Raw genomic sequence first — 15451 nt, forward strand, 5'->3', positions numbered from 1 at the left:
TTCCTGAGTGGAAAACATGCAGTCATGCATTGTTACTCAAATTATCAACACAGCCAGATCTTTAGCCAGTCACAGTTAATTCCTGATTTTGGCAGTACACTTATTGCCATTCCAGTTGTCTGCTAGTCTGATTCTGAGATGTCAGTTTTTTCCATCCCGACCTCCATGCGTTTAACAGAATTCTTCTCTAATTTAACAGAGTGAATTAGTAAAGTTGAGGAATCAGACTCCAGTACAGAATTAGTCAAGGAGCAATTGCTTTTTAAGCCTGAAAACAGATGCGAAATGGCCTGTTCATATGGGCTTGGGGACCATAATGCATCAACTCTTCACAAATGACCAAGTCATTAAAGAATGGAAATCCTACAGCAATATAACAAATACTACACTGCAGCCATTTAAAATGAGGTCATAGATACAGGCCCTAGAGCCTTGAGGTAGACACTGCAACTGAAAATACCTGAACCACCCTAATACAGGCAGCTTATGTGGTACAAGCTGTTGCCATAATCCAAGCTCTGTGTTCAAATTCAAAGAGCTTTTTATTTCTGCTGGCAATTTCCATGATTATTCTGCTCAATTGTAGACAAAATACGAGCACATGAAAACAGACTACATATTTGCAGTAAACATAAGGAGAGCTTTGTGTCTAGGTAATGTGCATTTTTACTTCCTCCAGTCCTATTTCCTAACCCATACTTATGGCCCTCTACTTCTGTGTATCTCCTCCCTCGCTAGAATTCCTCCATAGTAGCAGCAGTTTCAGCCACCTTAGTCCCATCCTCAGACCCTTGCTACTTCCATTCCTCCATTTAGAAAGCTCCTTGAGGTCTACCTTTCTGATTGTGCCTTCAGTCATCCCTCCTAATTCCTCTCTCCTATTTGAGGCGCTTTAAGATTTTTACTATGTTAAAGTAGATATGCAAATATTATTTGTGATTTGACCATTTTATTTTGTGTAGTATCAAGTAGTGGCTCCAGTAGGGGAGAGTAAGAGTGTTGGGGATTTTGATCCTGATTCTCCCGATTTGCAGTAAGACCTGCTCCTGTGGGATAATCTTACTGATGATGATACTTTTAGAATTGAATATTTTAGTTCAACAACAGATGGATGGTTAAAGGTTGTCATATCATCGATGCAACATCTTATGTGTAACTTGGACCTTCATGCAGCTGTTTTATATCCACATAAAGCAACTTAAAACAACAGTCCAAGTTATATAGAGAGGCAACTTATGCATACGTGTCTGGTATATCATATTCTGTTGACTGAGTAATGCCACAATACAGGTGAAGGCAAGTACTGCGAATTATTCCAATTTAATTAATCATTCTAAGGGTCAGTGAATATAACGACAGCTGAAACACTCTTAAGAAAAACTGACAGAATTGCTTTTGCTTTCAGTGGAAATGGCAAGCTGGCATCCTGGACCTCCATCGTAGGGTTCGTCTTGATGATGTCGCTCGATGTTGGCCTCGGCTAATCTCTATTTTACTGAAGAAATTAGTTAGGGAACAATATTTTCATGTCCTTCATTTTTAAAAAAGTTGCATTTTCATCATATATATATATATATATATATATATATATATATATATAATATATGACAAACATCATCATACAGAATATTAATTTCAAGGTTGATGCAGATAACTTCCTCCCATTAAGAAATTATATTGACTCAGCGAAATGTTTTGGCAGCTTCCGGTCTGGGGTTATTGCTATCACTTGACTGCCCCAGGGTCATTGATCGTTTTACATTTGTTCCTGGTTTGCAGGTTTCCCCATTGTTGAAATCCCACAATCTGTTTATGATGAGGTTTTGTTTCAGTCCCAGGCTTTTGGTGATTCAGTCCCTTTTACCTCAGTGAAAAGTCTCAACGTTGGACATTCATCAACATAAACTCAGGAGTGGAATAAACTCGATATTCCATTACTGCCCACTGTGTAATCTGTTCATTCCATAAATAACTATGTAGTTCTTCAATGATCACCTGTTGAAAGATGCTCACAGTTGTGGTACGTCACCGAATACCGGAAAACTTTATGATGTCAAAGGGACACTGTGTTAAGAACAGAACAGACATGATGACCTTGAATAATAAGTTATTTTCACTGTAGAATATTGAACATATATTTTTATGTGTATTTTTGACGAAAAATGAAACTGGAACATTTTATGCCCCATTCTTCTGATGTTAAATTCAACAAACAGTCTCATTCACACCAGCCGTCCAATAGTCTTCATCATCTAGCCAGTCATTATCAGTCAGTGTGTGATGTCTGAAATGATTTGGAACATTCTGGGTTGTTTGCAGTTACAGTATCCAGATATTGGCCTACTTAAATATGTCATTTTGGATTTACAGCCTGTTGTTTTCTTAATGAAGAAAAACCTCAAATGATACCTAGAGATTTATAGGGGCTACTTCTAGGTTGTTGCATCCCTCCCTTATAAACGTCTGGCTTTGTTCTCACAGAAGTGAATTGCAAGCAACTCCAAGGGAATTTACCTCAACAGCAGAATCTAAAGTTGGGTTGTAATAAACAATAATGCAAGATGTCTAAATAAGAAATCAGGCCTGAAACAAGATTAGTTTAGAGCTCACCACATATCTGAGGCAGCAAGAAGCAATCTCCAGCCAACTAGGTGCCAAACGAGTTTCAAACTGGAACCAGAATGTACTCAATGAGATGTCAGCATCATTGGATACTGTAGAAACGCCATCAGCTGGTATAAATGTGTGGTTCCAAAGAGAGACTGCAGCTGGCTGTAAATGACCTTTGCAACCACTTACCAGACACTGAACAAATGGCTGGTGGAATGATGTAGGATCAGTGTGAATATAATGACTGTGTTTCTTTTTATCCTTTTTAATATGTCAGGTAGCAAACAAACAGGGGCAGGGAATATCTTAAGAGCAGCTAATAAAACAATCTAACGATATCGGATGTCCAGGAATTTAGAAGGGGGCAATAAATTTTGCAACTGAGTCTTTCCCATGCTCACACAAATGAAAGTAAACTTCAAATACAACTTCACGTCAGCCAGAACCTAGTTGCTGTTCTGAACATTTCCCATTGAACACAATAGGCCAGTGTATTGAGAGGTTAACTGTATTTGTGCCATACACACACCCATTTACAGAACTTGACATCAGTGTTCTTTTGGCCAGTTGCTCACTTTAAACAGAACTTCGGCACACAATGTCATGTTTGTTTTGAAGTAAATATATAACTACTGTTATGAGGTAAATTATAAAAAGGTTATTGAAAGATATTGTTCTGGCACAACATTGTTGGCACTGTAACAAAACAAAAAAGAAAAAAAAACTTGTTGCAGACTTTGGCTAAATTTATAATGGTTGAACCCTTTAACTCTAACAAGCCCTTCTGATGGTTTAAGCTTAGGAAGGCTTCCAAGGTTCAGCTTCCTCCTTATTGACTAATTTTGCTCCTGTCATTCTTGCAGTATTGCTTCCTATCTCGATGCCTCACTAAAAATTATCGTCTTTCTAATTGGCAGGCCTGGCATTGTTTTTCTAAACAGCGATACTTCTGATTTCAGATACCAAAGCTCAATTGCTGTATCTAGCTATGAAATGCCTCAGATACATATTTCTTGGAATCTGTTTCATGTTTATCACCAACTTAAAGCCATTAGGTAATTGTGAAGCTGCCTTCAAAGTCTCTTCAACCAGCTACGGCTCTGAATTCTGGTTGCTGTGAAACTGAACATGAAGCTTGCTTTTGATGCTGTCAGTGCAACTCCATGACTGGCTGAGCAGGGAGACGATTCAGTTGCATCGGGGTTGGGGGGACACCAGTCTTCTCAGCTTTACTATACCTTTGAGATGAAGAACATTTAGCAATGCAGATAACCTGCCTAAAGGCTCAAGCCAATGGGAATGTCAATCGCCGCTGGAGATCTAAAGTTGTACTGCCAGAGTTTTGGGGGTACCTTATTTTAAAGGGAAGGTATTGATTCCTTGGAGCTCCCTTAAGGGATTGGACTCTGAAATAGCTTGTTCTTAAGAGCTTCTTCAGCTACTACATAGAGTGTGGTCCTTTAGCACAGCCTTTTAAATTGAAGGGTTTGTGTGTTTTTATCTCAAATTATATTAAAGCCAATAAGCTTGTACCATTTAGATTCAATCAGCAACCAGTATCATCATGTGCTGCTCCATTTGTAGGCATCCCTTTCTTGTGTATTCTTCCAAAGTAGCACTGAAGTTTCCGCACTAAATTCATCAGTGACCAAATGAAGGAAATAAATCAGATGAACAGGAATTTTGATGTCAGTTACACTAGGGAACAAAGGGTTTTCGATTTCTATAAGTTGAGCAATATTCTAAAACCAGGATACCTTTATATCGCTGTTGGACTTGCACCGCATCATACTTTGATTTGGCTCGGTTTTTGTCCAGAGAACGATTGTTATTAATTTATTCTTTAATGAATAACTCTCTGACTACACAGTATCTTAAGGGCTTCAATGCTGGTTTGCAGTAGACCTTCATAGCAGTGTATGGGCGAATTCAAATTTTATTTGATGATTAAACGGACAGGATGCAGGGATAGAATTGTGGGACTCTTTAGTTGTTAATGATCTCAGAAGCAATGACAAAGGCAGAAAAATTCATACAAAATCAAAATGCCCCTGCCTCATATAAACCTTAAGTTTATCCCAACAGCTATCCATGAACCCTTTTGGGTTTGGTTCTAGTCATTAATAAGCAGGGACAAAGAAGGGCCAAATTAATAAAACTGTGCTGTCCCCCTGCAAGTTGGGGGGTGGAAGCAATATTTGGAAGAATCCAGAGTGGCCCAAGACTGTCCTCATCACAATTGCATCTCTATTACTTGATCTGTCTGTGCTGTTTGCAGCATATTTCCTTAAACTCTAGCTGATTCATGGGTGAATGAAATGGAATGGCATTGCTACTCAGAACGGATGTACTCGGGCTAGAAGCCTTCTAAACCTTGGGCACCTGGTCCACGAATACAAGTTTAAAGCTGCACTTCCTTTTTTTGTCTTATTACATGAAGTCTACAGTCTGGTGCTGATTATCCCAGTGCTTCCGGGTGCACAGTATACTTTTATTAGCTCCTGTTTTTAAATACCTTTTTTTTTTACTTCTGGTCCTTATTCAGTGACTGGGTAAATAAAGGAAAAAATGATTGCAGGGGGCTGCAAGTAGCTGTGAGAGGGTGGGCTCCAATCAATGTGAAACTCAGAAATTGAGTTACGTTTAGTATTCCAAACAGACATTGGATTCAGCAAATTTAACATGGAAATCTGAACTTTATTTGCAATATTAAACAGTGCAGGTATCCCCAGCTCAAATGATTCAATATCTAGTTTGTTTCTAATGACCCTGTTTAATTGGATAGGATGGGTGGAGAAAGTAAATTCTGTCAGTAACCTCTCTCCCCTTCTTTCTGTCTCCCCTGCAAATTTGTGAAGAGTGTGGGGGAAATTAAAGAGTGTGCAAAACTGCAAAGCTAAATTAAAACTTTCCTAGTTTTTTTTACCTCAGGATTTCTTTCTTTCAAATCCCCCACCATCCTGAAGGAAAACCGCTTAAATATCATTTAGTGTAAGCTTGTCTTGGGTGGTTTCCCGAGAGTTTGTCTGGTGATGTTCCAATACATTATTCCAGAAGGCAGTGGAACGAACACAGGCCTCTTTTCACTATTTCGCACAAAATTAGTTTTGACCTCGCCTTGTTGGACAAGCTACCAAGTACAAGCCACGTAAGATTGATGGAAAATTGGCAAGTTAGTTTCCCTAGTGTGTTTCCTTCTGCACTGTTAGAAGAATACTGGAAGCAAGATGCATATCTACACCTTCTTTGACTGGTGGTGAGGGAGGATTACTCTTTCATCCAGCTGAACAATGCACAGATTTCACTACCAGTGCAGTTGAGAGAAAGTCTAACCTGAATCCTCTCATCAGCAGCTGAAGGAGCAAGAATGCTTGAAGGGGAAATGAACTAGCTAACACCACTAAGCCATAATAACACTGATGTTGCCTCAAATGCTATGGAGCTAATGCATGGCATTTGTGCATACAAAGTACTAGACTTTGGCATGCTGTTGGCTGTAGCATTTGCCATTCTAATTCTAGTAATTAAAAGCAAGTTAGTCCTCCTGATACCCCACCAAAGCTTTCACTTTCCTTGTGGATTGACAGAGCAGTGGCCTAGTTCTATGCATTTTGAAGGTAGTAATGTGATACACAGAAGATCAGCTGATACATGGATTTAGAATGAAATGAGTTGACCTATATTGACCCATGAAATAAATAATTGTGAGCCCCTCATAGTTCCAGTTTAAGATCAAATATGCCAAACCTGAAGTGGAGTTTGGTGCTCAGGTTGGATGAGTTGTGTGCACATTGCATTTTTACTTTCGAAGATATGAACCTTATTTACTAGTTGTGATGAAATGTTGAAAGTGTCAAAAGCTCATGCATAAGGAAACTGGTTTGCAGTTTTCATTGGAAAAATCGACAAACACAGAATGCAATCCCCCAAACACTGGTTAGAATCCCATGTAATTAAAATTAATAGTTGTCCTTTGTAAATTGTGGACAAGGCCACTTTCTTGGAAACATTTTGGAATCACCGAACATGGCCCTGCACAACAACAATAAAAATCTCAGAATCTCTTAAAAATGAAATTTAATTTATTTGTGACCACAGACCAGTAGCCCTACTCATGAGTGTACTAGTTTTCTCATCTATGTTCTGCAGTGAAAGTAACCTCTGTGTTTTCTACTGAATTATCCCTCACTCTTTGAATGTGAAATGTGTTTATCTTAATTGCTCCTGGCCTGCGATCATTGGCTTGCAGTGTCACCTTCTGATGCTCCCTAACCTTCCACTTCTTTGTTGTTTGCACGTGTGTGATGAAATATTGTAACCTGGATGCAAGTTAATACTTTTTATTACACACAATTTTAAGTAATTATATTTGTAATGCAGCAGAAGAACCCATGCTTGAAGGTTTATCCCTCCAGGCGAATATGAAGGTAAACAGATAGCTGCCCTGGCCAGGTGCCAGACCAAAAGACATGCACTAAACAGTAACCGTCACACCATAGGTGAGGGTTTATGTAAACTAACAACACAAAAAGTAAAAAAAAGTTCTCACTGAGTAAAAAGAATAAAAGTACTGTATACTGATTGTTTTTACTATTGTTTGATTTGTGAGACCAAAAAGGTCACTGTCAACCCAAGGGATGGTGGGTGCGAAAGGTACAAGGTAGAATCTTCAGCCAGTGCTGGAGTTCCCCCTTCTATTCAATAGCTATTTAGATAATAGGACTAATTTTCCAAATGTATGCTGCTGGCAGAGGGCCTCACCCGCTGTGAGTGCATCTTGGCACAACCTCCTTTCTGTTTATTTGGATGGAAAATCACAGGGAGCACACCCGCAATTTTTCCACACATGGCTTTCAATGGGTGACTCTTTGGGCCAGGAATGCACATTTAGAAAATCAACCCTAATCTGTTCATGAGAAATTGAAAATCCTTTCAGTCTATGTCTAAATTATTCCCATGCACAGAATACTTTGGCTGGAAGTGGCAGTTAATTAAATAATTCAGCCCATTCCTCTATTGGCTGCGAGTTTCTTCTTCAACACGTTCTATTTTTATATAAAAATCAAATCCACAGTAATTATGTTTTTTTTTACAGCCAGGGATCTGACAAAGAAACCCATCACCATTCTTAAGAATCTCTAAACCAAACTACTGTGAAATCCACACTAGTAAAGTTTCTTTTTGCCTGATATGAATAGCACAATCTCTCCTATTGAAGACGTTTAGGGACCCACCCCACCACAAGTGTGTATCAGATTTCTGCTGGAACTGAATTAACTAAAACCTAGCAGTTTACCAAAATGCACCACTGATAAGGTTCCTGCTGCTTGTCTGTGAGAATCACCCTACATATTCCAGCATTGCCTTGCAGCGTTCTATGGAGCTGAGTAAGAAGAATCCAGAGGCCCCATTGAAAGGTCTAACCCTCCAGGTCCCATCAATTGGTGAGCATGTTGGTCAATCTTGAATTCTATCCTGTGGACCTGGCTTAGACACTGGACTGAATAAAAGTAGGCTTAAAATTCCATGGCAATCTGTGTAATTGATCTGACTGCATAACTACGTTCAACACTCAGACTGATTTTCAGTAGTAAGAAGGATAAATGAAAGCAGTCCCGTTAAAGTGGAGGATCATTCCTTGTGCCTCGCTTTTTCTTAAAACCTCACAAAGCTGCTGTGACAGGAGACATGAGTCTGCTTTATTAAAACTTATCTAAACTTGAAACACGTGTATGGACAGATAACACTGAGTTTGGTCTTTGGGTGAGGTAAAATCACACTTCCTTGTATTTCCCTGCACTGCCCAACCTTCCAATACTTTCCCACCATTCCAGAAAAGGGATCAAAAATGTCGAGCATGTGCACTTTTTGTGTTTCACCCCAGTAGAACCCAAGCGTGTCAAAACCTAAATGTTACGCTTGCTCTGCAGCTACAGATCACTTCCCAAATCTATGTGCCAAACTAAAGTTTTATTTCCCAATGTCCGAAGAAGGTCACTTATAATCACATTCTCCATTTTACTGAAGCAGTTATTGGCAGGTTGTTATGAGCTGTAATAGATTTGGCATCTAGGTTGCCAGCAGCTTACAGTTCAGTCGAAAGCCTTGTATCTACTGTAGTCCACCACCCTGGTGTGTATGTAATAATATTTCTGTGCAGTCATGCCTTAATGATTTAACAGGGCCTGGTACTAATTCTAACACAATTTTGTTGGGAAAATATTGTGGGAATAAATCACTTTATTGAAATCCTTGTAATGCTGCTGTCTTTTTTTGAAACTACATATGTCACTTGACTTATTCAGTCACCATCCTGGTCCAGTACTCCAGTACTGTGTGTCCTTGGAAAGAAACTGTAGTGACTCTGAGACTCTGCCATTTGTAGACTTCTAAGTTAAGTACTGAAAATTCAAACCCAAACTGAATGGAATTGCCCACTTTTCTCGCAGGGCATCTCCAACTCCATCCACACTCAAATATTGACAAGACCATGAGGACTTTATTAGAGGTGCTGTTATTTTAATGATGCATCAAAGTGAAACTAATCCATTCCTTGAGAGCACCAGTAATAATGAAAATCTTTTCACCTGAAAACAATGTCTTGTCGAGCAGTTTAAACCATTGTTGCCAAATGTGCCTCCAGAACAGTTTGGGTTCAAGAGTCAGACAGCTTCTGACAATCTCAGTGGGATGCAGTCTAAAGTATTCAAATATTGGCTGGATTGGCTTCAGTTTCAATATAGAATCAACAGCTGTGTACAGGCTACCCCCAGCAACACTAGACCCTTTGTGTCAGGAGCAGGGGGAGATTGACATAGTGACACATTTGTGTGCATCTGTGTCCCTTGTGTTATGCTGGAATCCAAGGTCAATCTCAGCCTGTAAGCAGTGAAATGAGATTGATTATGTTGATTTCAATCAACTTTTCATTCCCCATACAAACTGAACTGGAAGCTGGTTTTTTTCCACCCGTAAACTTACCAATTTGAATGATGATGCCTTAAGATGACAGATAGAAATAAACGTAAGAGTTGTGAAGTGATTGTCTTGCTTGTATGTGATATAACTAATGATATCAGAAATAGACTAATATAACATTTTACAGGGCTTACTGCTGGAAAGGTCAATTCAGTGACAAATCCACCAAATATTGCAATGATTGCAAATTGCTTCTGCAATAAAAATGTACCCTATTGATTGAGTTTTTTTAATGCAGAACCAGCTTAGATTTATGCAAATACACTGAAATCTTCCTGATTACCAAAGTAAATATGATGTAAAAGGCAGTTTATATAATACTGTTCAAGCATGAACATGTGAGCATGTGTTAAAACAATGATGGGTCACTTCTTGTTACGTGAAGGGCGTTAACTATAGCTGCACCTAAATATTTAAGTAGTTTCAAATGCCTACATAAGAACAGTTACCACACTTCAGCAATATTTAATGTATGAAAGACCTGGAGACATTTTGATGTATGAAAGTGCTATTTACATGCAAACACGATTAATATAAGTTGATTTAATTTTTGAAAGTTATGCTGGTTATTATGTGAAATTACTGATGATGTGAAATTCTTCTCATGTTCTTCCTGAATATTTTGTCTCATATGGTGCACTGAAGCAATCTCACCCATCTTATATGAGGCAAAATAACAGACTGCATATTTAAAAAAAGAAAGACTTGCATTTATATAGTTCCTTTCACAACCTCAGGATGTCTCAAAGTGCTTTACAGCCATAGAGTACTTTTGAAGTGTAGTCACAGTTGTAATGTCAGAAACTTGGAAGCCAATTTGCACCCAGCAAGCTCCCACAAACAGCAATGTGGTGATGACCGGATAATCATCTTGTGATGTTGCTAAAGGATAAATGTTCATCAGGACAATTCCCCTGCTCGTTTTCAAAATAGTGCCAAGTGATCTTTTATATCAACCTTAGAGAGCAGATGGGGCCTTGGTTTAATCTCTCAACCAAAAAATGGAACCTCTGACAGTGCAGGACTCCCTCAGTACTGCACTGGAGCGTTAGCCTAGATTTTTGTGCTCAAGTCTCTAAAGTAGAACTTGAATCCACAACCTTCTGACTCAGAAGCCACAGTGCTACCAACTGAGCCACTCAATTCATTCTATTCAATTTACTCAATTCATGACACTCAATTAATTCAAACAAGTCCTGTTCTGAAATTGTTCTTCACATAAATGTCCTTAGGTAGTTAAAAATTGAGCTTTTTTAAAAAAAAGGTATTATCATTTTTAAAAAATGATTTTCTGAGTAATTTTGAATTTTAAACTTGCTAGTTTCATAATGTTTGCAGTCTTGGAAAAAAATCAGCTGAAATGCAGTACAGCAAAAATTGGCACAAAAAATGTACCATGTTCCAATTCATTCTAATTACAGCTTCAGGGCTTTTAAGGGTAGGGAAAAGATCTATTCACAACAGAGGTCTATTTTGTATTCTGTCATGTTTTATTTTGTGTAGAAACTTAAAATGTATTATTTTTCTCCCTAGTTTGGCCCCTGTACTTTTTTTTTCTCAAAAATATACTTTATTCATAAAAATCTGTAAAAAAAAATACAAAACAGTTCAAAATCGCACCAAGTTGATGTTCCAGAAAGTGCAAAGGAAATCAGTTTTCTTCAATACAGAACTGAGTTCCTCACAACCCTTCCATTCCATTTAACATACAATGTACATTTTACAGCAAAACCATATTTGGTGTATACAGCACGAGGGATTTTCCATGGGTCCAGTCCCTCGGTTCACTATGGCGGGAGGACCTTACACAGTTGTATTTCCCCATTGAGCCTTTGAGGTAGCTGCCCCAAGCTTCAGTGTGTCCCTCAGCACATATTCCTGGACCTTGGAATGTGCCAGTTCTGCAACACTCGGTCGTGGACAACTCTTTGTACTGGAAGACCAGCAAGTTTCGGGCAGACCAAAGAGCGTCTTTCACCGAATTGATGGCCCTCCAGCAGCAGTTGATGTTTATCTAGCTGTGCGTCCCTGGGAACAGCCTGCAGAGCACAGACTTCTCTGTACAGAGCTGCTTGGGATGAACCTTGACAAAAACCATTGCATCTCTTTCCACACCTGCTTTGCAAAGGCACATTCCAGAAGGAGGTGGGCAACAGTCTCTTCCCCACCACAGCCACCTCAAGGGCAGTGTGCAGAGGCGGTGAGATTCCAGGCGTGCAGGAAAGAACTGACGGGGAGGGCCCTTCTCACCACCAGCCAAGCTACGTCTTGATGCTTGTTTAAAAGTTCTGGTGATGAGGCATTCTGCCAAATGAATTTGGAAGTCTGCTCGGGGAACCAACAGACAGGATCCACCATCTCCTTTTCCTGTAGGGCCTTGAGGATATTCCGTGCAGGCCACTGCCTGATGGATTGGTGGTCAAAGTTGTTTTTCTGCACAAACTTTTCCACAAAGGATAGGTGGTAAGGCACGGTCCAACTGGATGGAGTGTTCCACGGCAATGTGGCTAGACCCATCCTTCGCAACACTGGGGACAGATAGAACCTCAGCACATAGTGACACTTGGTGTTTGCTTACTGGGGCTCTACACGCAGCTTGATGCAGCTGCACACGAAGGGGGTCATAGGGATGAGGGTGACATTGGGTACATTTTTTCTGCCTTTATCCAGAGGTTTGAACATCATGTCCCTCCGGACCCCGTCCATTTTGCATCTCCAGATAAGGGAAAATGGCTCGGGTGACTGCCATGGTGCAGGAGTGGGGTATGGGCCAGACCTGTGCCACATACAGCAACAACGCAAGCGTCTTGCACTTGATGACCAGGTTCTTACCCACAATGGAGAGAAAACGCTGCTCCCACATGCTCAGTTTATGGTGTACCATGGCTACTCACGCCTTCCAGGTTTTGGTGCATGCCCCAGCCCTTCCGAACCATATCCCCAGCACCTTCAGTTAGTCTGACGTGACGGTGAAGGGGACAAGGGATCGGTCGGCCCAGTTCCCAAAGAACATGGCCTCGTTCTTGCCATGATTTACTTTGTTCCCCAAGGTCAGTTCAAACTGGTCGCAGGTGCTCATCAGTCTGCGAATGGACAGCAGACATTGTCCATGTACAGGGAGGCTTTCACCTGAGTGCCTCCGCTGCCTGGGATTGTCACCCCTCTTATGCCCGCTTCCTTCCTAATGGACTCAGCAAACGGTTCGATACAGCATACAAACAAGGCAGGAGAGAGAGGACAGCCCTGTCTGACTCCAGATTTGATCGGGAAACTTTCTGATTCCCACCCATTGATTGAGACTGCGCTACTGATGTTTGTGTAGAGCAGTTTGATCCAATTGCAGATTCCCTCCCCAAACCCCATTTTGGAGAGCACGTCCATCATGTATGTGTGCAATATCCTGTCAAAAGCCTTCTCTTGGTCCAAGCTGATGGGGCAGGTGTCCGCCCCCCCTGTCCTGTACATAGGCAAACGTATCCCTGAGTAGCGCGAGACTATCAGAGATCTTCCTGCCGGGTACAGTACTGGTCTGATCAGGGTGAATCACCAACTCCAGAGCAGACTTGACCCGACTAGCGATGACTTTGGACAGAATCTTGTACTCTACATTAAGCAGTGAGATGGGCTGCCAATTTCTGATTTCTGCCCGCTTCCCCCTTCCGCTTGTAGATGGGGGTGATGATGCCTTTCCTCGTAGATTCTGACATGCTGCCGGCCAGAAGCATACTCTCATATACTTCCAGCAGGTCTGGGCCGATCCAGTCCCACAGAGCCGAATACAACTCAACTGGTAAGCCGTTGCTTCTGGCCGTTTTACTTGTCTCAAAGGACCTGACGGCCTTTGTCAGCTCGTCCAGAGTTAGCGGTTTGTCCAGTCTGTCCCTTGATAGATGACAGGATGGACTAGGAGGCCATGCTGCCATACAGCCCAGCATAAAAGGATTTGCTGATCTTTAGTAAGTCAGACTGCGAAGACATTACCGAGCCATCCTCTTCCTTCAGGCTGCTGATCACAGAGCTCTCTCTCTGTACCTTTTGGAAGAAGAAACACGAGCACGTCTCGTCCTGCTCAACAGAGCGGACTCTGGACCAGAAGATGATCTTGGAGGCCTCTGCGGCAAAGAGCGAGGCCTGCTGGCTCTTCAACTCTTCGAGGTCCTCCTTGACGTCGACCCCCATCGACTGCAGTCGGTGCAGATGTTACATTATTTTCTGGAGTTGGGACATTTCCCTCTGTCTCTCTCTTGCCCTGTAAACACCTTTGAGGATAAAGAACCTCTTGATGTTTGCCTTGATCGCTTCCCATCAGTGCACTGGAGACTCAAAGAGGGGTTTCACAGCTCTCCAAACTTTGTAATCCCTTTTCAGTTCCTCAATGTTCACTGGTTGGTCCTTGTACTGTTTTGTTATTTCCAAAATATACTTTATTCGTAAAAAACTATAAAAAAAAATACATAACAAAACAGTTCAAAAACAGCACCAAATCAACAATACTAAGAGTGCAAAGGAGATCAGTTTCCTTCAATACAGGAGTGAGTTGCCTCACAACCTTTCCATTTCATTTTACCTGCCATGTACTTTTTGCAGCAAACAAATATTTTCTGGATACAGCCCGAGGGGTTTTCCATGGATCCAGCCTCTCAGTTCACCTTGGTAGGGGGACCTTACACAGTGGTATTTCCTGATTGAGCCTTTGCCGCGGCTGCCCCAAGCTTAAGTGCGTCCCTTAGCACGTAGTCCTGGACCTTGGAATGTGCCAGTCTGCAACATTCGATCATGGACAACTCTTTGCGCTGGAAGACCAGGAGGTTTCGGGCAGACCAAAGGGTGTCTTTCACCGAATTGATAGTCCTCCAGCAGCAGTTGATGTTTATCACGCTGTGTGTCCTTGGGAACAGCCCGTAGAGCACAGACTCCTGTGTTACAGAGCTGCTTGGGATGAACCTCGACAAAAACCACTGCATCTCTTTCCACACCTGCTTTGCAAAGACACATTCCAGAAAGAGGTGGGCAACCGTCTCTTCCCCACCACAGCCACCTCGAGGGCATTGTGCGGAGGGTGTGAGACTCCAGGCGTGCAGGAAGGATCTGACGGGGAGGGTTCTTCTCACCACCAGCCAAGCTATATCTTGGTGCTTGTTTGAAAGTTCTGGTGATGAGGCGTTCCGCCGAATGAGTCTGCTCGGGGTTGGTCCTTGTTTGCACTGGCAAAGATGGTACACAGGCAAACTGTTTCAAGCTTTCTGCCAGTGCCATTCTTCAGCCAGTCATTAGAAGACGCATAAAAGTTGTGTTAACTGACTACTCTCCACCCTTCCCCTGTCTTGTTCCCTCCTATCAGTATTTCCCTCCATCCCTATGTCCAGGGCCTACTGGTTTATGATGACTGAACAAGTGAAATTCTGTTTTACTGGTATGAATTCTGTAATTTTATTTTTTGGCGTGTTTTGGAATTGCACTCTACAATTGTGTCCATTTTTCACTGAAAAGAGTAAACTTGCGACCTTGATTGATGAGAAATTAAAATGGTTCTTTTAAATTGCAAATACAGCATTCAGAGACCACAAAACAAAACAAGGAGTTACACTGAGAACTGTGTAAGTACAACAGATCAATTGGACCGGGGGAGGGGGGGGGGGGGGGGAGGGGGGGGATCTAAATCCAACAAAAAAGAAATGTATTTGCTTCCAAAGAAGTGGCTGTAAATCTGGCCCACTTCTCAAACACTGCAGTGCTGTATTGCACCAACTGCACATACATAGTTAACCACAGTGGTAAATTACCTTTCAACATACTCACATTTTCTCTTTTTTGGGTTGGGCTCGAGCACTTAAAAAAAAATTGTTATCTTGAACAGAAAGAT

The 15451-nt window shown here is 41.3% G+C and overlaps 1 protein-coding gene across 3 annotated transcripts in view; it reads left to right on the plus strand.

Annotated features, from left to right (window-relative positions):
• The window catches only part of LOC137384372 (zinc transporter ZIP11-like), a 764304-nt gene that overhangs the window by 739822 nt on the left and 9031 nt on the right, over positions 1-15451 (plus strand). For 2 of the 3 annotated variants that reach the window (XM_068058319.1, XM_068058320.1), the window contains exon 9: positions 1406-8859. The exons of the other annotated variant lie outside the window; for it this stretch is intronic. In XM_068058319.1, the coding sequence (XP_067914420.1) occupies positions 1406-1484 (79 nt within the window). In that variant the 3' untranslated portion in view covers positions 1485-8859. Of the gene's footprint in view, positions 1-1405; positions 8860-15451 lie in introns of those variants that run through there. 3 annotated transcript variants of the gene reach the window in all.

The sequence above is a fragment of the Heterodontus francisci genome, chromosome 26, assembly GCF_036365525.1.
Source record: "Heterodontus francisci isolate sHetFra1 chromosome 26, sHetFra1.hap1, whole genome shotgun sequence".
Taxonomy (NCBI): Eukaryota; Metazoa; Chordata; class Chondrichthyes; order Heterodontiformes; family Heterodontidae; genus Heterodontus; species Heterodontus francisci.